We start from the raw sequence: 18,560 nt of genomic DNA on the forward strand, positions 1-18,560 counted from the left end.
GGCATGGCCCCCCTCTAGTGCTCCAGCAGGGTCGGGAGCTGTGTCACATGGCTCCCGGAAGCATGCCCCACCCTCTGGTTCCTATGCATAGGAACACCCTGGGGCCTCAACTCCGCATGCTGCCCCTGCCCCAAATTCCACCCGTGCAGCTCCCATTGGCCAGGAACCACAGCCAATGGGAGCTGCAGGGGCGGTGCCTCTGGACAGGGCTGCATGCAGAGCCGCCTGGCTGTGCCTGCACAAAGGAGGCAGAGAAGGGACATGCCACTGCTTCCAGGAGCCGCTTGAGGTAAGTGCCGCCTGGAGCCTGCACCCCTGAGCCTCTCCCTGTGCCCCAACCCCCTGCCCCAGCCCTGATCCCCCTCCCGCCCTCCGAACCCTTCGATACCAGCCCAGAGCACCCTCCTGCACCCCAAACCCGTCATCCCCAGCCCCACCCCAGAGCTCGCACCCCCAGCCGGAGCCCTTCCCTGCACCCCACTCCACCATCCCAGAGCTCCTCCCACACCCTGAATTCCTCACTTCTGGCCCCACCCCAGAGCTCGCACTCCCAACCAGAGCCCTCACCCCCTCCAGCACCCCAACCCCAATTTTGTGAGCATTCATGGCCCGCCATACAATTTCTATTCCCCGATGTGGCCCTCAGGCAAAAAAGTTTGCCCACCCCTGCCACGGATAGAGAACCTCATTTAAATCTCATTTGTTTTCTATCGTAACAATTTGATTTTTCTTTAATTTAAAAAGATTCTGGTTTGTACCAGCCAGTTGTAAACAGTCTGAGTAAACGTTATTTCTCCTCTGTCAGGGGCTGCTCCCTGAGTGTTAAGACAACAGATACACCAACAGTTCTCTAGCTGGCCACAGGGTCTCCCAGAGTAGACCTGCACTTCAGCCCCCAAAATGCTTCTTTCTTTATCTCTGACACAAATGCTTCAACCTAGCCCTCTTCCTGCACAGTCTCTCGATTCCCAGATCCTCCTCCTATGGATGCACTGGAGACCCTCCTAGTGATCAGCCCGGTCTGGTTCCCCCTTCCGCGCAGAGTGCAGCGCAGGTGGAAGCAGGCTGGGCCTATAATAGGAAGGGAATTGGATGGTCTGGGGCTGAGGCAGCAGCCCTCTGATTTTTATCGCTGTTGTCTAACCTCTCTGCTGCATGTGTCCTTGGTCAATGGTTCCTCCCCTGCTTGGCCTCCTCAAGCTGAGTGCTTCTGAGCAGCCTGCAGCTTCCATGACTCAGACCATAAGGGAGCAGCTGGCAAAGGCTCCTTGATGGCACAGAGCAGTGAGCGTTCAGAGCATGGTTTAGAGTAGAGGCTTCCTTGGAGGTTTGCTGCTATTCTTATCTTCTCCAGGCCCCGGTGTGCGGCACATGGTGAGAGACAGGCCCTGCCCCCAACAGCACCCAACCTAACTCACCAAGATGAACACGGTGTGAGAAAGGCAGGGGTATCAATCCCACTCCACAGCTACAGACTGACTGACAAGCCCATGATCACACAGGGAGTCTAGCAGAGTGGGGAATTGACCCCAGGTCTCCTCGTTCCTTAGCCACGAGACTGGTCTTGGGAGGGTGGAAAGCAGTTGTGGTTCCCATGTGTTCGTGGGGCTGCACATTCCTTGGGGTCCAGATATGAAGAGGTGTGTGAGGGCGAATTCTTGCCCTTTGTGAGATAGCCCCTGACCCATGTGGAGAATAGCAGGATGGTCCCTTCAGCCTGGCTCAGCTTCCTGCAGGGGGAGCTGCAGGGACCCGCTTCTTCCACGCTCTCGGAGGTGCTCCAGTCAGCAGCAGCCCTGGGAAAAGCCTGCTGAGGTCTAATGCTGCTGTGCCCTCTCCACTACAGTCTCCAGGCACCGTACTCTGAATGCCAGCCTTAGGGGAGCATTTGAGGTGCCACCCTCCTTGGCAGCAGCTCGAGGGCTCAGCCTCCAGTGTGTCCTACCCTCCCAGCCAGGGCAGTGGCAGATACACCTTGGCTCTTCCTCCCGGGGGGTGTGGGGAGCCAGGAGTTCCCTGCCATTGGAGTTGCGCTGATGGGAGTGTGGGGGGCTGTGCAGACCCGCTCCTCCCTTACAGTATACTTGTGTTTGCAGAACAAGGTCAACTTTGTGGATGACAGTTTTCACCCAGGGCCCAAGGCGGTGGGGTTCCCTGATGGGGACAGCGTGCAGCAGAGGGTGAAGCTGTGGCTGCGGCCCCACGAAATCAACTGTAGCATCTCCAAGGACTGGTCAGTCAAGTGGTCAGTGTTCCGGACGCCCCGGCCCTCGGACATTCTGCAGGGACTCCTGGGAAACTGCTGGTAAGGGCTGATAGCACTCCAGCCACACCGACCCTCTCTTGTGTTCACACAAACACCCCTGTGCCAGCTGCCATCCCTCATCCCATCACGGACCCCAGTCTCCTTCATCTACCCCCTACATCCACTGCTATCCCAGTCCCTAGTGTGCCCTCACCCCTCATTATAGAGCCAAAGTCTTCTCTCCTATTTAGTGTCTGCATCCACAGATGAACTCCTGAGCCCCATTCCTGATCTCCTGCTAGACAAGTTCAGACAGGGCCGCCGGGATCTGTCCCACTCCCTTGTGGTCTCTGCCCCTCTGGCGTGGCTGCATGTGCATGGCTGTAAGATGACTTGGGCATGGCCAGGCAGGATAAGAGCCAAGGTCCTTCACGCTCAGTGTCCTGTTTTACGGTGGCCAGTGCTGGACGCTCAGATGACAAGGCAAGAACCCCGCAGTAGCAGATGTGGGATAATTTGCCTCATCCTGGTACTTAATAGCTAGCAATTGGCTCAAACCCTGAAGCACAAGGTTTAACGTCCCTTCCAGAATGGTTGCTGATGAGCACTTGGCATGTTCTATGCCATCTACATGCGCGCCCCCTTGACTTGGCAGTGAGTGGCTGGGTTAGGTCAGAAAGCCTGCTCTTTTCCTGGTCTCTGGAGCTGCCTCGTCTCTTTCCTCTCTGCAGCCCATGGGGAACGTAAAGCAGAGTTTTTCGGGTGTTGACTCTAGGTGGAGGGCACTCCCTGCTGGCAGTGCCAGGCTGTGTACTCCTGTATGCTTAGCCAACCTGGACACCATTCTGCTATTCTTCCTGGAAGCAGAAAGCATGAAAAGGGCTAATCCATTGGGCAGGGCCAGTGCGCAAAATACTCCTTGCCCCACAGGGCAGGATACAGCACAGGGGCCAAGCCTGCTGCAGCTGGAATCCCTGGCAAAGCTCTCGGGGCTGGGCTGGCACCTCGCCCACCCCAGCCAGATCACAGGTACCCTGTGGCTGGGGTGTCCCGCAGCCGGCTAAGAAGGCAGGAATCCAGCTGGAGGGACCTTTCTATTCCAAGGGTCCAGCTAGGCTGGTGGGATCCAAGGGCACGTCTAGCTAGCTCCTGGCTCCTCTGTAGAGCAGGCACAGGAATATCCCCAAGGTGAATGTTCTCTTCCGCCGCCCACCTGGCCCTGTGCCCCCTCTCAGCTCAAGGCCGTCTCTCCATACCAATGCCGCAGACGTGCCTCCTCCAGCACGGTTCCTGAGGCCTCTTGTCTGGTCTCTCCCCAGGTTCTTGAGCGCCCTGGCGGTGCTGGCAGAGCGGCCGGAGCTGGTGGAGAGGGTGATGATCACGCGGACTATGTGCCCAGAAGGAGCCTATCAGGTGCGGCTGTGCAAAGACGGCACGTGGACCACAGTGTTGGTGGATGACATGCTGCCCTGTGATGAGTGTGGCTACCTCCTCTTCTCTCAGGTCAGCACCCCCTCCTCCTGCCTTGGCAACCATTGGCCACTGGGTGGCCGACAGGAGGGGTTGATGTTCCATGGGTGAGCGGGTGGGGAGCTCTGACAGGCCTGCAGTGGGACAGAGAGCGACGCAGCACGAATAGCCCCTTCCACCAGGACATGTAGATCAAAATCACAGGGCTAGGGGGGATGCTGATCACAGTCCACCCTGTGCCTCGCTGTTGGCTTGGAGTGGGTAATGGGGAACAGTCATGGTTCCACGGCCTGCTGTGGGGTGAGTTTCTCCCTTTATTACAGTGGTTGCAGGCGGCGCCTGTGTTAGACTGCCAAGCTGTCTCCATTGCAGCCTCCTTGGGCCTCACGTGCATGTAACTTGCTGAGTTTCCTTCCTCCCTTCTGCACTTACAGACTCTTCTGTTTTTTAAGCATGAGCCGTCTTCGAGCCTTGGGATGGGAGAAAAGAGGGCCCCAGTTTGAAGCAGGGCAGGGCCCCGTTCTCAGTGGGGACTGCCTCCGTTAACCTTTGCTTGGTTTGAGGGGGGACGTTCGACATAAATACACTCTGAGCAATTGTCAGATCGCTTCTGGGCGTGCTCAGCTGGCATCTGCTTGGATTGTGACTGATTAAAAAAGGCTCGGCCCCTTTGGGACATCACTGCCTGTTCTCCCTGCCCAGTCTGACAGGCCCAGCGGCTGCTTGCTGGGCTCATTTGCATGAAGGAGATTGGAAGTGTCCTTTCTGAAACACAGGCCGGAAAATCCTCTGGACAAACCGCACTGCCTCAGTGTCAGAGACCCGAGAAAATCAGGGGCACAGAAAACAGTGTGGGTCTCTGCTTGGCTGGCAGCTTTCTGCAAATCCTCAGCATTCATTTCAAAATCAAAACAACCGTGGGCCGGATTTCTGCAGGCATCTGTTCCAGCTCCCCTGTGAGTGAACAGAGATATATAGGAAAGCCAGGGCACCATTAAAGGGAAACTAAAAAGGGGGGAAATACATCTCTGTGCCCAGCTTGTGCCTCCTCATGAAGCACAGAGAAGGCTGGATAAGAATTACAGTTACATATTTATTTTCAGAATAAAGTGTGTTTTTATTTTACCTTAGAAATATTAAGTAGGGCCTTCCCTGAGTTTTTTGGAGGTTTCCTTGCAGGTCTTGCGTGTGGATTGAACTTTCTTTGGTCTTGGGTGGAAGAGCAGAATTGAACCTTTAAGAAAAGGAATTTTTCTCTTAGATGTTTTGTAGGTGTTGGAATTTATAAGCGATAACCAATGTGAACCAAAAGCCTGAGTTTTAAAAAGTCAAAGTAAGAGCAGCATCAGGGCCCACTTGTATAGGATCTCAAGCAGAGATAAATAACATTTTTGTAGGGCAGAGAGAAGGGACTTTTAAAAACAAAACACAAAAGCACTTTCAGGCTTTCTTTGTAGATCACAAAGAAGCCTCATTCTTCTCCCCCATCTCAGAAGGTCCCACCCCAGTCACCTCCTCCTGGAATGTCACCTTTCAGTCACAAAATGTCATGCAATGTGGATAATCCTAGGGTGCGCTTCATCTGTTGATCTCAAAGCACTTTACCACTGTTCCTGCAGCATGGTGTTAGCTCAGCCAGGTTGCATGTAGGCGGTGTTTTCTGTTACTTTTTGAAATGTGTAACTTAACATCTAGCCCCAACAAGAGACATGCCAGATATCGCTTCAGTCACTTTGCTGTCATCTGCTCCGCCTCTGTTTTTTATCTCCATGGGCTGTAAGCTCCTTGGGTGGGGAGCTGCCGTGTGTTTGCCAAGTGCCTCACTCATCTAACAAAGCGCCTGCCCTAGGATTATTTATTATGTGTATTGTGGTAGTGCTAGGAGCCCCAGGCATAGACCAAGACCCATTATGCTAGGCGCTGCACAATCAATCATACAGGCTGTGCCATGTGGCTAGTGCTGATGGAACCTTTGCAGATTTCTAGTTGTATTCACGCAGTCATTTGCATTTATTTATGAATATATAATCCGCGTAACAATGCCACAGCCTAGCACCATAATAAAGCAATTTAAGGGAACGCTCCTCCTGCGAAGCAGCCTCTGTCTAATTACTTCTTCCCATTGTCCCTGCACTGCGGGGGAGAGAAGTTTGCTGTTGTGTCTCTGACATCTCTGAGCTGTCACCTATTTGTCCTTGAAGCAATCTCGTCTCTATGTTGTGTGAAATATAATTGGTTCAATCTGCAAATGCTCTGTAGTCAGCCTAATCCATGGGGCTGGCTTTTGGAGGGAGTGGGTATGAATCCAGACATTCAAGGCTCATTTGAAATCCCCTTTTCTTATTAAACATTCCTAAATCCAGATTTACTGGGAAGTGGGACCATTAGCCTGCGTTTGAAAACCTGTCCAGATACATCTCTGCACCACATTGTCGGCAGAGTCTTCACAGCTTCTTGGGTCAACTCCAGCATGTGGTGGAGGGAGTGATGCCACGGGAACAAGATGCTGGTCAGATAAGATTCATTCAAAGGCAGCCACTCAGTAACTCACCCTGTGGCCTCCTCTGCGTGATCTTTGCAGGGTGGGGTCAAGGAGACGGGGGGAACTTTCGCGCAAAGGTCCTGGCTTGCATGAATGTGAGTGCGACTCTGTGTAGCTGGCTTCACGCCTCCATGTGCTTGTAACCCCTGGTTCTCTCCCTTTCCCAGGCCCAGAGGAAGCAGCTGTGGGTAGCCCTCATTGAGAAGGCTCTGGCCAAGCTGCATGGTTCATACTTTGCCCTCCAGGCGGGGCGCGCCATCGAAGGCCTGGCTACGCTAACCGGCGCCCCCTGCGAGAGCCTGATGCTGCAGGTCAGCTCCACTAACCCTCGCGAGGAGCCCATTGACACTGACCTCATCTGGGCCAAAATGCTGAGTTCTAAGGAGGCTGGGTAAGACGAGGCGGGAGGGGTTCATGTTCAGCTGTCAGGAGCATAGAGTTGTAAAAGAGAGTCTAGAGTGGCAGCTCTTATTCATAGAGAGCACAGAAGAGAGGCTAGAGTGTCAACCCAGGATGCAACCTGCCCCACTTGGCAGCCCTGATAAATGTTGGCAGCAGGGCCCTGGGCATAGTGCTAGGAAGTGACTTTCTCCTTATTCGTTTTTGTACAGAAAATCCAACCCTGATGAATTTCGCTCCCATAGTTATCACCAGACTGGGTTGCATTTTAAATGGCTGATTGTTAACCTGATGATTCATTTGATGTTTTTGCTTTGCTTGAGTTTTGTTTTCCAATCTTCTATATTATTAAGGCCCCACCCTTGCATATTCCCCCACTGGGGCGTAACGTTGCTGCAGTGAGAAGTGAAACCGGATCTGTGAGACTAGAAGAAGGCAGGGTTCATTTGGATCTGCGATGAAGGGCATTGGGAGATGCAGGGATAAGGGAGGGAAGTTAGGGTCCTGGATGGCAGGTTGTGTTGAGTGCTCGGAACTGGCGATATTTCCCTCTGGCAGGGGAGAGTGGAGCCGGGATCATTAAACAGACCATATGCGATGCCCAGGGTTCTGCTGCACAGTCGGTTGTCTGCCCTTTTCTTTAATAGTGTGATGCCACCTGCAGAGACTACAGAGCCCAGCATGCAGTGCTTCTCTGTGTCTGAAGTGGGGTGTCCAGTGGAAGCTCTAGAGTGCAGCACGCAATGGTCTATAACCTGCTCCAAGCAGACCTGAGTGCTGTGTGCCAGGCCAGTGGTCTCAGCAGGCACCATCTACATGGGGTGGCTGCAGTCTGTTTTGCTGTATGCCCGGCACGGGCAGCCCTAGCCCTTGGCATTGCCAATGGGGCCTTGGGCTGGGGCAAAATACGGGGAGACCTGGGGAGCTTCGGGACAAAGAGCCTGGCTGTGGGATGAATAGAGAGCGAACGTTCCTGAGAGCAGAATGTGTGACTGGCACTAGCAGCCGTGGGCGGGGCCATCTCCTGGCTGGCACTGAGCCGCCTGTCACTGAACCAGGGGAGCTCCTCTTGGGATTAGAGAATGATTGTCCCTGGCTCTATGTCCTTATGTGGAGGGGAAGGGCTAGCTCCCAGCCTCTCCTTCCATCCCTGTCAGTGCCACACGGCCTGGCGCCAATCTCCTTTGTTCTCCTCCCTGCCCATTGCAGGTTTCTGATGGGCGCCTCCTGCGGCGGGGGCAACATGAAGGTGGATGACGCAGCCTATGAGAGCATGGGCCTTCGCCCGCGGCACGCCTACTCAATACTGGACGTGCGGGACGTGCAGAGCCGCAGGTGAGCCGGGCCACGGTGCACATGGTATCGTGTCGCCAGTCCCCTCTGTGCTCGGGAGGGTGGGGCCAGCAGCACAGAGCCTGGAGTGTTGAGGCTTTGCCAGCCCCCTGCACCTGCCCAGGGGTTACTGACAGAGCCTTGCTCTAGCTGGGTTTGTGGTGTCAGTGTAGGGCCGAGCTGAAATCCCGGGGAAATGGAGTGTGGGTGTCATGTGGCTGAGGATGGGGGTGTTGGGTTAAGGGGCAATCTGTGCTGAATGGCCCCCCTGCAGGCCTTGGCCCCAAGGGGACTCCAGGAACCCCAATAACAAACATGGCCAAGTCTCCACAGTGGAATCCCTTGCTCTGTCCCTTGGTGTCACACAAACTGGTTTATGCTTTGGGGTGCTGCTGTGCTGTAGGCCACCACCCCCAGCGTCCTTGCCTGCTGTATGCTGGGTGGCCCTGATCTAGCTGGGCTAGCTGTCCCTGATCTTTACTGGCCAGGGGGGAGGGAGCTGCACAGAAAGGTTCCCCACCTGCCCCCCTGATTTTGTCTGTTTGTCTGGTACAAACAGGCCAGCCTCCAGCTGAGGCTGTAAGGGCCTTGGGGTGGGGCTGCTACCTGCGCTGGCAATATGCCGTGCCACTTCCTCATCCTCACTGGCAGAGATGGGGAGGGGTATGCTATGGAAGGCCTGTTTTCAAAGCTAGCTCAGTGCGCTCAGTTTGGGATCTCTTTAATGGCTTGCCTACATCACACCACTCTGCTGCTTGGTGCTGCCGTGCAAGTAACCTCTGCTAAGTGCAGCTTAAGGACGGTACTTGGGTTGCAGCAGATACATGATGGAAGGGCACTGGTGGAGTGTGGGGGGCCCAAGGCTGGGATAGCAGGCAGGGGGCTGTGGGTCTGGACTGAGGTGCACTGGCAGGGCAGAGCTGTGCCAGGATCCCATGGGTGGGATAGTGGCAGCTGTTTAGGATCTAGGTGCATTGGCAGAGTGAGGACAGGAAGTTACCTTTTTTGCTGGCTCACCCTTGGGGATGGGGGAGAGTCTCGGGAGATGAAAAATGTCTAGTGGGTTGTAGCTGATGAGCGCAGTAACTATGCCCTTCGCCCGGCACTGCTGTGATTCTGGGGACTGTTCCCTCTGTCCCATCAGGCTGCTGCGGCTCCGGAACCCCTGGGGCCGCTTCTCCTGGAATGGCAGCTGGTCCGACGAGTGGCCTCACTGGCCGGTGCACTTGCGTCACGATCTGATGCCCCATGGGAGTAGCGAGGGCGTCTTCTGGATGGAGTACGGCGACTTCATAAGGTAAAGCCGAGCAGGAGGCTCCCCGTGTGCCAGCACCTGGGGGCTGCACTGGGTCCCCCTCGCCCTGCTGGGCTCCGAATTCCTGGCCTCGTCATTATCTGTTATAGGACAGGAGCTGGGCAGTTCCCCCACCGGCCCTGTCCTGCCTCCCCCTGGGACTGAATCTAGTGAGAGCTCCAGATCCCAACATCCCTGGGCTCATATCAGACTGTGCTGCCACCTGGACTGAGAGTCTAGCTTCAAAAAAAGCCAAGCTAGGCAGAGCTTGGCTGAGTGGCAGCTGGGGCTGGGAGGGTACCAAGGTTTGCATGGGGTAAATACCTGGGGCGAGGGAGGTGGCTCAAAGGGAAGGAGGAGGGGAAACGGGATGAAATTACAAAAGGGAAAATTTAGCCCCTAAATCAGGAAAAATCTGGCTGCTCCTGAGCTCTCTCAGAGCTTCCTGAGGGGCATGGGGGAAGCCGTCACTTGGGACAGGACACAGCTCTGGAGAAATCCTGAGGGCTGAGTCCTGCCCTGCTCCTGGGCTCCCATGTACTCCACAGCAAGGCAAGGCCGGGGCCTGTGGAGAGGACCCCTGGGTTCCCATGACAGCCTGGGGCTGAGGCTCACAAGCATGGGTAGTTGGGCACGAGGTCAGACATGGACAGATACACAGACTGCATTAAAATGCCCAATTCGGAGTCGGCAGTAAATGCTCCAGGGGCTGGGAGGCCTCTTAGCTAAGGCAGTCCTCGCTAGCCCCTCTGGCCAGGGCAGTGCGGCCGGCCAGCCCCTGTGGCAGGGGTCTGTGTTGACTCCCACCCGCGATCCCAGTGGGTCCGGTATGTGATGCAGGGTCAGACCTGGCCAGTGTTGGGATGAGGCAGTCCTGCCAGATGTGCTGCTGGCGATTCGTGGGCCCAGGCCAGTGGTGTGTGCCACCTTAGAGGAGACTTGAATCCGAGCGCCTGGTTGTTTGTGGGCCTCCAGGGCCGCAGGGGCAGGGCTGGCAGGGTCTGGTGCAGCGCTGGCTGGGCTGTGCCCGCATCACCTGTCCCTTGCCAAGCCTGGTGCTTTGGCGCCACCTAGTGGTGGTCAGCGTGCTGGTGCCATCTCCTGAAGGAGGAATCCTCTCCTAATATGCCTCTAGCCCCTCAGGGTCCTTTGAGGCCCCTGGGCATGGGGGCAGGGCCTGCACTTGTTGGGAAAGAGCCATTTAATTCCCTCCCCCCCCCCCTGTGCTGCTCTCCTTTATTTCTGCCCCTTCCTCCCTCTTTCCCACCCGCTCCTTCCACGGGAACACCAGGGGCTGGGGAGCCTAGGCCAGGTCTCCAGGGCAGTCCCTGTAGCACCCCCTGCTGGGCAGCACAGCCACCCAGGGCCACCCCATTGGGCTCGGGCTCCAGCCTGGGAGCCGTGCAAGGAGAGAGGCTGAGCGTGGGGGTGTGCTGGCCAGGCGAGTCTGGCCCAGCCCCTGCTCGCTGGGAAGCCCCCCTCCATTGCAGAGAATGTGGGTCGCACCATGCTGACCCACCCGCAGTGCGGCTCCTGTCTGTGGGTAGCCATCTGCATCCTCCTTGGAGGCACTCTGTTGCCCAGCGGTGGGTAGGGTGGGGCTGGATCCATTCACCAAGGCCCTGGTGCAGCCTGAGTTTGCAAGCCCCAGCTCAGCCATGGCTACCGTTGCCTGGGACTGACGCTGGCTTTGGCCCCGCTCCTGGCAGATACTTTGACTCGGTGGATATCTGCAAGCTCCACTCAGACTGGCATGAAGTTCGGGTGCAGGGCACCTTCCCCAACAAGGCCAGCGGACCCGTGACAGTGACCTCGCTGACGGTGCTGGAGCGCGCTGCGCTGGAGTTCGCCCTCTTCCAGGAGGGCAGCAGGTGAGGCAGGAAAACCAGGTGTGGCACTTGGGCAAGGAGCAATGCCTTGGATCCAGTTCAGACAAGCAGTGCAGGGGGGAACAGGTCTGGGAGCCAGGAGTCTGGGATTCCGTTCTCAGCTCTGCCCCTCGCCCCTGGGTGACCACAGGCAAGTCATTGCCATGCTCTGGGCCTCAGTTTCCCCTCTGTAAATGGGGATAGTAATCCTGCCCTGCCATTAACACGTGCAAAGCTCTTTGGGATCCTTGTTCGAGTGATGCTGGCGACAGGCCAGCTGTTGTTATTCCCTGACTGCCCAAAGCAGCCTGGGCTGGGAATTGTCTGGACCTTCCCTCCTGGGACTGGCCTGGGAGGCGGCTCTGCTGCGATGCCTCGATGCCGCTTACTGCGGATGAGAACAGGGCTTGGCAGGAAGCTCTCTGCCCCATCTGCCGGCGGCGAGTGTAAAGCACAGGCTTGGTGCAGGAGACACATGAAGGGGAAAGATCACCAAAATCTGCCTTGGGTTTTATTGTAATCCACTGATACCAGCACCCGGGACCCGGGACCTGCCTGAGCTGGGTGCAAGCAGGAGGGGTTTGTATCCGGCAAAGGGCGCCCAGGTCAGCATGGGGAGCCTTTCTTGGGTACACGCTTGCCCCCTGAATCCCTACTCTGTATGACAGAGCTATGCCTGTAAAGCACTCATGTTGCTGCTCGGGGGTGCTCCTGCCATGCTTTCCCCAGGCCCAGCTGGTGGATCTGCTCCACTCGCCTGTCCTGCTCACGGCAGCACCGCTCACCTTGGCCCGTATCCCCCGGTTAGAGCCTCCCCATCCAGGGTGGGCAGGGGCATGGCTGGCTCAGTCCTGACTTCTTTCCTCCCCTCCCTTCCCTCCCCCCCCGCCGGGCAGGCGCTCCGACACGGTGGACAGCCACTTGCTGGACCTGTGCATCATGGTGTTCCGCGCCACATTCACCAACGGAAACAAGCTGAACCTGGGCCGGCTGGTGGCCCACAGCAAGCGGGCAGTGAAGAAGTTTGTGAACTGCGACGTCATGCTGGAGCCGGGCGAATACGCTGTCGTGTGCTGTGCCTTCAACCACTGGAACGCCCCGCTGCCGGGCACGTCCTCTGGCCAGGGTGAGGCCCCCGGTGCACTCCCAGCTGAGCACACCAGCCCACTGAGCGTGCCCTGCAGGGAGGGGCTGTGGGACCGGTTGTACTGTCGCCTCGCTCCTGTGCTGCAGGCAGGGGCTGGGGGGGACAGTGGTATCTCCCCCTGGCTTTCCCCATTGGCTGGGCATGTCCCTGCAGCTTGCCCTGAGGGGCTGTGGGGTGGGTTGGAGAGGGAAGGCAGCTTGGCGAGAGTCCAGGTCCTTGTCTCTCCAGGATTGCGGCCCATCTCCGTTTCATGAGACACAGGCGATCTCACGGGGGAAAGAGGGCCACCGTAAGCACAGCCCACCCAGCCCTTCCCCAGCCTGGTACCTGCAGTTACCTGCAGGCAGTCACCTTAGCAGGCAGAGGACTAGCAGGGCTGGCATTGGGAACTCGGTGCCAGTTCCCAGTGCGAGCCCTGCTAGTCCTCTGCCTGCTAGGCTGGCCCTCCTAGGAGCTCCCCCAGAGCCAGCCGTGCCACCAGTTGGCAAGTGAGTCACCTCCAATCACTGCAGACAGACTCAAGAATTCCTGTCTTTGGGAATCCAAACTCCTGGGTCCTGTTCCAGGCACTAAGTGACTGGGGCCAGTAATACCGCTTCCCCGTGCCTCGGTTTCCCCTGTCCGGGGGTGACTAAGGCCTGTCCCAAGGGGGCTGTGATGTCAGTGGAGCTCAGTGAGGTGCTGGTGAAGGGAACAGGGTGCCCTGGGCAGCGTCCTGTCCCAAGCAGCAGGAGTTGAACTGGAATCTGATGGAGGAGCTGGACGAGTGGGGAAGCACGGGCAGGATGGTGGGGGCTGGAGGGCCTGGCGCACCCCCACATTGAAGCCATCTTTTTCTCCCCAGCCTCCAGCCCCCCCGCCGACAGCTCCAGCTACATCCTGGCCATCTACAGCTCCCGCCTGGTGATGGTGGAGCAGGTCGAGGCGCAGCCCACCACACTGGCCGACGCCATCATCCTGCTGACCGAGAACAAGGGCGAACGGCACGAGGTGGGTGCGGGGCCCTGCTGAGTCCCAAGCTGCAGGCAGACGGGTCGGTACACACGGGCTGCCCCAGGTCCGTCTGTGCTGCAGCCTCCCTGCCCGGGGAGAGGGATGTGCGCTAGTGGGGCTGGAGCTAGTGCACTACAAATAGCCAGCTGGCCCCACTCGCCCCTAGCTCACCGCTGCTGCTGGCTACGGAGACACCTCCCCTGGGTCGGACTGGTGGCTCTTGCTTGTGGCTAGAGGGGGTCTCCCCTTTGCTGCAGCTTCTCCGTCCCTCTCCCACAGGGAGCCTGGCTCAGCTCAGTGGTGTGCCCTGACCTCTGGGGGCCAGGTTTCCCTGCCAGGTGAGTAGGGCGGGCTGGTGGGAGGGCAATACCTGGCTGGCAGATCCCACAGGTACCCTGCTTGGGTGCATGGGGGTGTGAATGGGCTCAGTCCCTGGAGAGCAGGGAGGGCAGGGGATGGGGACACAGGGCATCCCTGTGCCTGCAGGATCATCCCTCCCTTGGGTGCTGAGGTGGGAAAATACTGGTGATGCAAAGTGAGGGCAGATGCCTTGGATGGCTTGGAGTGAGCAGGAGAGGCCGGCAGCTCCCTCTGGTTGGCTGGGTTCCTGTTGTGACGGTGGGCACTGACTCTGTGGCTCTGGCGCAGGGGTTGGGAGGGGCCTGCCCGTCTGACCCTGCTGGTTGTCCTGGCAGGGCCGCGAGGGGATGACCTGCTACTACTTGACGCATGGCTGGGCGGGGCTGATCGTGGTGGTGGAGAACCGGCACCCCAAGTCCTACCTGCACGTCCAGTGCGACTGCACGGACAGCTTCAATGTGGTGTCCACGCGGGGCAGCCTGAAAACCCAGGACAGCGTGCCACCGCTGCACAGGTGAGGGGACACCCCGGGGAATGCCAGGAATGAGGCTGCCATGTGGCAGGCCCAGACTGCCGGCCCAGGGCTTGGCCTGGCGAGGGGATCTGGTGCCGCCAGCCTGACCACAGAGACCCCGATGAGGCAGGGGCTGGTGAGGGAGTCCAGTACCTCCAGCCCAACCACAGAGCCCCTCTGGGAAAGGGGCTGCCGAGGGAGCCTAGCTGCTGGCCAAGCCCCCGAGCCCTGTGGCCCTAACAAGGCCCTGCCATGAGGGAGCCCCACGTAGGAGCACGTGTCTCTCAGCAGCTGCACCCATGGGCAGAGAGCAGGCTCCGGCTGCACCCACACTGATCACTCTCCCCCTGCAGACAGGTGCTGGTGATCCTCTCCCAGCTGGAAGGCAATGCTGGCTTCTCCATCACCCACCGCCTGGTGCACCGCAAAGCCGCCCAGGCCTTCCTCAATGACTGGATGTCAACGAAAGGGACCCACAACCCGCTGCTCACCCCTGAAGTGGCGGGGTTGCACGGGCCCCGGCCGCTATGACAACCAGCCCAGCCCTCCCTGCCCCTCTCCTGCTTCTGCCTTCTTGCTTTAACCAAGGCCCTGGCCCCGGCTGCTTCGGGCTGCTTCCCGACCCGGCGGTGCTGAGCCACCAGGGGGCAGTGCCACAGCATCCCGCCAAGCGCCTTTCCCTCAGGGCTGGGGATCCTCCCCCGCTCCCCTCCCTGCCTCCGCACAACCCCTGTCCGCCAGCGCACGCACTTTACAGGGAGCCAGCCGGGGCGGGGGCAGTCTCAGGATCCTGGCCCTTCCCCCGCCCCTCCAGCGCATGCGCTTGGTCTGGAGGAATGGCCACCAATCGCCAGGGCAGCCGGGAGCCTTGGCCAGGCTGGGGGAGGAGAACGGGGGCGGGGAGGCAGGTTCCTTCCCAACCCTACGGTCACTCAGGACTCTGCTCCCTCCGCTAGCGTCAGGCACCTGATGCTGCAAAAAACAATATACCTCTGACTGACGTCTGTCCGTCTGTCTGCGCTCCCTGCCACCCGCCTGGTACCGCGGGGCCCGGCTCCGGGATCGCCCGCCTGGTCGCTGTGGAAGCATGGCTGCAGCAAGCTGGTGGGGCCCAGTGTAGCCGGCCTTGGGCCCTGCCTTGCCCTCCTGTCGGCTGTTTGCCAGCCAAAGAGAATTGAGAGCTAGTGTGAGACCGAGCTCCTGGCAAGGACAGAGGAAGCCAGGGGGCCAGCCCAGGCGAAGTGGGCTCACGTGGGCTGTTGGGAAGGTGCTGCTGCTTTAAATGGCCATGGGTGCATGGAATCGCCTCTGCCCGGCCCGGCCTGGGGCACTGGCATCTCTGCCTCCAGCTGCATCTCATGCCAGCGGCTTTGCAGGAGGCTGATGGCGAATATCAGGGAGAGGAAGATCAGGCTGGGAATTTACATGACCCACAAATCTGGTAAAAGTTGCTGGCCAATGGCCTGATCTCTGAGCCCCCAAACCAGCTCTGGGTAAAGCCTTATGCCCCAGAGGTTTCTGGGACTGGTAGTTTTTTGTCCCATGGCCTGCAGGGGGATGTTTGTCCATATTTCACCAGGGCAAAGAACAGTGTTTGGGGGCAGCCCCCTCCTGCAGCGGGCAGAACAAGGCTGCTCGGAGCTGCTTTTTCCCCTGGGAGGGGGGCGGTGATTTCTTTTGAAAAGCAGCTGTTAACGTTTTACAAAGCGTCTTTTACCAAAATGGAGTGAAATGGCCCTTTTCTTCGCTGCATTATGAGACACGGGGCATGTGTGGGATTCCAGCCCCCTCCCAGCGCCCGTGCTCAGTGTGTGCGAGGAACACATGTGTACTATGCAGTACTGGCCGTAGGGAGCAGTGTTAGGAGAGAAGCCATGAGCTGTGCTGGAGAACCATCCCCTGGCACTGACAGTCCAGCCTTCCTCAGTGCGCCTCTCGACCTGTGGCACCGCTGTCCCAGCTTTGGGAGGGCTGGTGCCGGCGCGCAGGGAGACCAGCCAAAGAGACGGCCTGACTACAGGCTGTCTGGCCTGATCCTGGCCTGCTCTGCACCAGGGAAGCCAATGGAGCTGCCCCTGCACAAAAAATTGAGCTCGACTGATGGTTCAGTGCAGCACATGGCTGGGCCCAGGTGAAAGGCGCAGCTGGAGCAGGGATTCTCCAGGGCTGTCAGTGTATGGGGTGGGTACAGCGTAGTGGGTACACCAGCCAGCACTGGGGCTTGGACACAGGCTGGGGGCTGAGCAGACTTGCGCCCCTCCCCCATTGTTTGACAGTTTTGCCATGCACTGACTTTTCTTTTTTTAAACGATCATTGCTTTGAACGGCCAGTCAAACCCCAGCTAGCTTAGTCAGGGAATCCCTGCCCCACAACTACCCCACTCTGCAGGGATCCCAGAGCTGCTGGTGGGGCAGGGGGTTCTGCCTAGGCACCTTGTGGGTTTTCAGGGCAGAGGGAGCAGGGGGTGAGGGTCACGTCCAGAGCAGAGGCAGTGAGTCTGGAGCGGCAGCAAACGCCTTGTGCAGTTGACGTCGTGGGGCCCGTTGGAGAGCATTGGCATGGGGTGTCATGGGAGTGACAGTGCAGCCCCTGGCCACTGGGCGCTAGCAGGAGATCCGTGCTCATGGCTGATTAGTGTAATGGGCCCAAGACCCCCAAGCTGCCACCTCTGCATGTGGGATTCTGAGCTAGCCAGGTCCCACGGCAGATGAGTCCACTCGGCTTTGTGCAGAGCGTGACTCCCCCAGCTCAGCAAAGCCTCTCTCCCATAGTAGGCCCTTTGACATGAAAATCTCAGGGCGGTTTTAACTCTGGATTTAAGCTTTGCACTAAACTTCCCCCAAAGGCTCCTGGGAAATGTTCTGTGTTTTTAGCGAGGGGGAGCGATGCTCAGATGGAATCAGCCCTAGCTCAGCCCTGGAGCTGCCTGTTTCATTTACCTGCCCTGATTAACATGATAGTTTTCGGAGGTCCTGAAACAGGCACTCAGTCCCTAGGCATTTAGGCCCCCGGTGTACTCCGGGTTCAGATTCTCCAGCAGAGATGTGTGCTATGGTGAGGCCTGCACAGGTAGCTTGCCAGGCTGTCCCCCGTGAGCAGCGTCTCACCCCCTGAGAGATCAGCTGTGCTATAGAGACCCAGAATGGAGGCAGGCTGGCGTTCTGCTGGGCACCGAGGGGGTTGGCAGTGCCAAGGCTTATTTTGATCCCAGGTTTCCCCTCCAGGCTGTGAGCGTGGGACAATTCTCTCCTCCCTTCTGTTTTTATGGTCTGCACTGTGCTCCCTGGGAAGGAGGGGGGTGGGAATGGGGGAATCTCTGCTGGGAGGGATATTGCCCCTTCGTGTGCGCTGCCTCTCAGACCCTGCTGGCCCCCCCGACGTCAGGGAGCAGCTGAGCCAAGCTCTGTTATTTGTAGTTTTTATTCGTCGAACGATGTGTTCTGTTCTTTCCTTTCCTTCTTTGGACGATTCCGTCCTTTTCTTTTCTCTCTCTCTCTCTTGTTTTTTCTCTCTCTGAGCTGTGAATATTTTTAACCCTGTAAATACGGTCCAGCTCTTACGAAACACAGGCTATTTTATCAATTGTAAATCAGATCTGTAATCCCTGTATGATACGAATTAATCCATGGGTGGTTTTCAAACTCAGGTTCCAATGGACCAAATAAAGTTTTGTTTTTTAATTAAGCCACTCGTTTACTCTGTTGTTATTTGTGTAGGTCATTTTCAGTCATACACTTAGAAGCCCACGCTGGGAAGCAGGGTTCTCTGTGTTTCATACAAGAAGTGAAATTGAAAGTTCAAAATGAAGAGGAAATGATTTCACGCAGCACACAGTTAGCCAGTGGAACTCATTGCCACAAGATGTTACAGAGGCCAAGAACCTACCAAGATTCAAAGAGGGACTGGACACATCTAGGGACAACATAAGTATCTAGAATTGTTATAGTAAACATTAAAAACTAAACAAGAGTTTGGGGAGGAAATATAAACACTCATGCTTCAGGGCACAAGTCAGCCTCTCCCTAATGGGGGTCAGGAGGAAACTTTCCCTGAGAGTTTGTTATCCCATAACTGCTGCTGCAGGGTTTCTCCTATCTTCCTCTAAAGCAGCTGGTACTGCGGCTGAATGCTGGTGTAGGTGGAACCTTTGTCTGAGTTGTTGTGGCAGTTCCTACAATTCATCAATTTTATGGTGGTTCTTCCTCAAATTTTCCAAATCCTTTGAATTCTGAACTTTAGTTAACAAATCCATGGCCTGCTGGGATGGCACAGTGTGTAGGAGGTGATGTGGCTGGGTGGGTATGGCACTGTCCTGAGAAGCAGGAGAGGCAGGTTCTATTCCTGGCTCTCTGGGTGACCTTGGGGAAGAAGCCTGCCTCGCTCTGTGCCTCGGTT

The 18,560-nt window shown here is 57.4% G+C and overlaps 1 protein-coding gene across 2 annotated transcripts in view; it reads left to right on the plus strand.

Annotated features, from left to right (window-relative positions):
• The window catches only part of CAPN15 (calpain 15), a 95,613-nt gene extending 77,764 nt beyond the window's left edge, over positions 1–17,849 (plus strand). For both annotated transcript variants that reach the window (XM_077828152.1, XM_077828153.1), the window contains 10 exons: positions 2,097–2,305; positions 3,565–3,748; positions 6,425–6,648; positions 7,866–7,991; positions 9,133–9,285; positions 10,992–11,153; positions 12,047–12,276; positions 13,142–13,287; positions 13,986–14,164; positions 14,518–17,849. In XM_077828152.1, the coding sequence (XP_077684278.1) occupies positions 2,097–2,305; positions 3,565–3,748; positions 6,425–6,648; positions 7,866–7,991; positions 9,133–9,285; positions 10,992–11,153; positions 12,047–12,276; positions 13,142–13,287; positions 13,986–14,164; positions 14,518–14,695 (1,791 nt within the window). In that variant the 3' untranslated portion in view covers positions 14,696–17,849. The remainder of the gene's footprint in view (positions 1–2,096; positions 2,306–3,564; positions 3,749–6,424; positions 6,649–7,865; positions 7,992–9,132; positions 9,286–10,991; positions 11,154–12,046; positions 12,277–13,141; positions 13,288–13,985; positions 14,165–14,517) is intronic.
• The last annotated feature ends 711 nt before the right edge of the window (positions 17,850–18,560 follow it).

The sequence above is a fragment of the Eretmochelys imbricata genome, chromosome 10 (assembly GCF_965152235.1).
Source record: "Eretmochelys imbricata isolate rEreImb1 chromosome 10, rEreImb1.hap1, whole genome shotgun sequence".
Lineage (NCBI taxonomy): Eukaryota > Metazoa > Chordata > Testudines > Cheloniidae > Eretmochelys > Eretmochelys imbricata.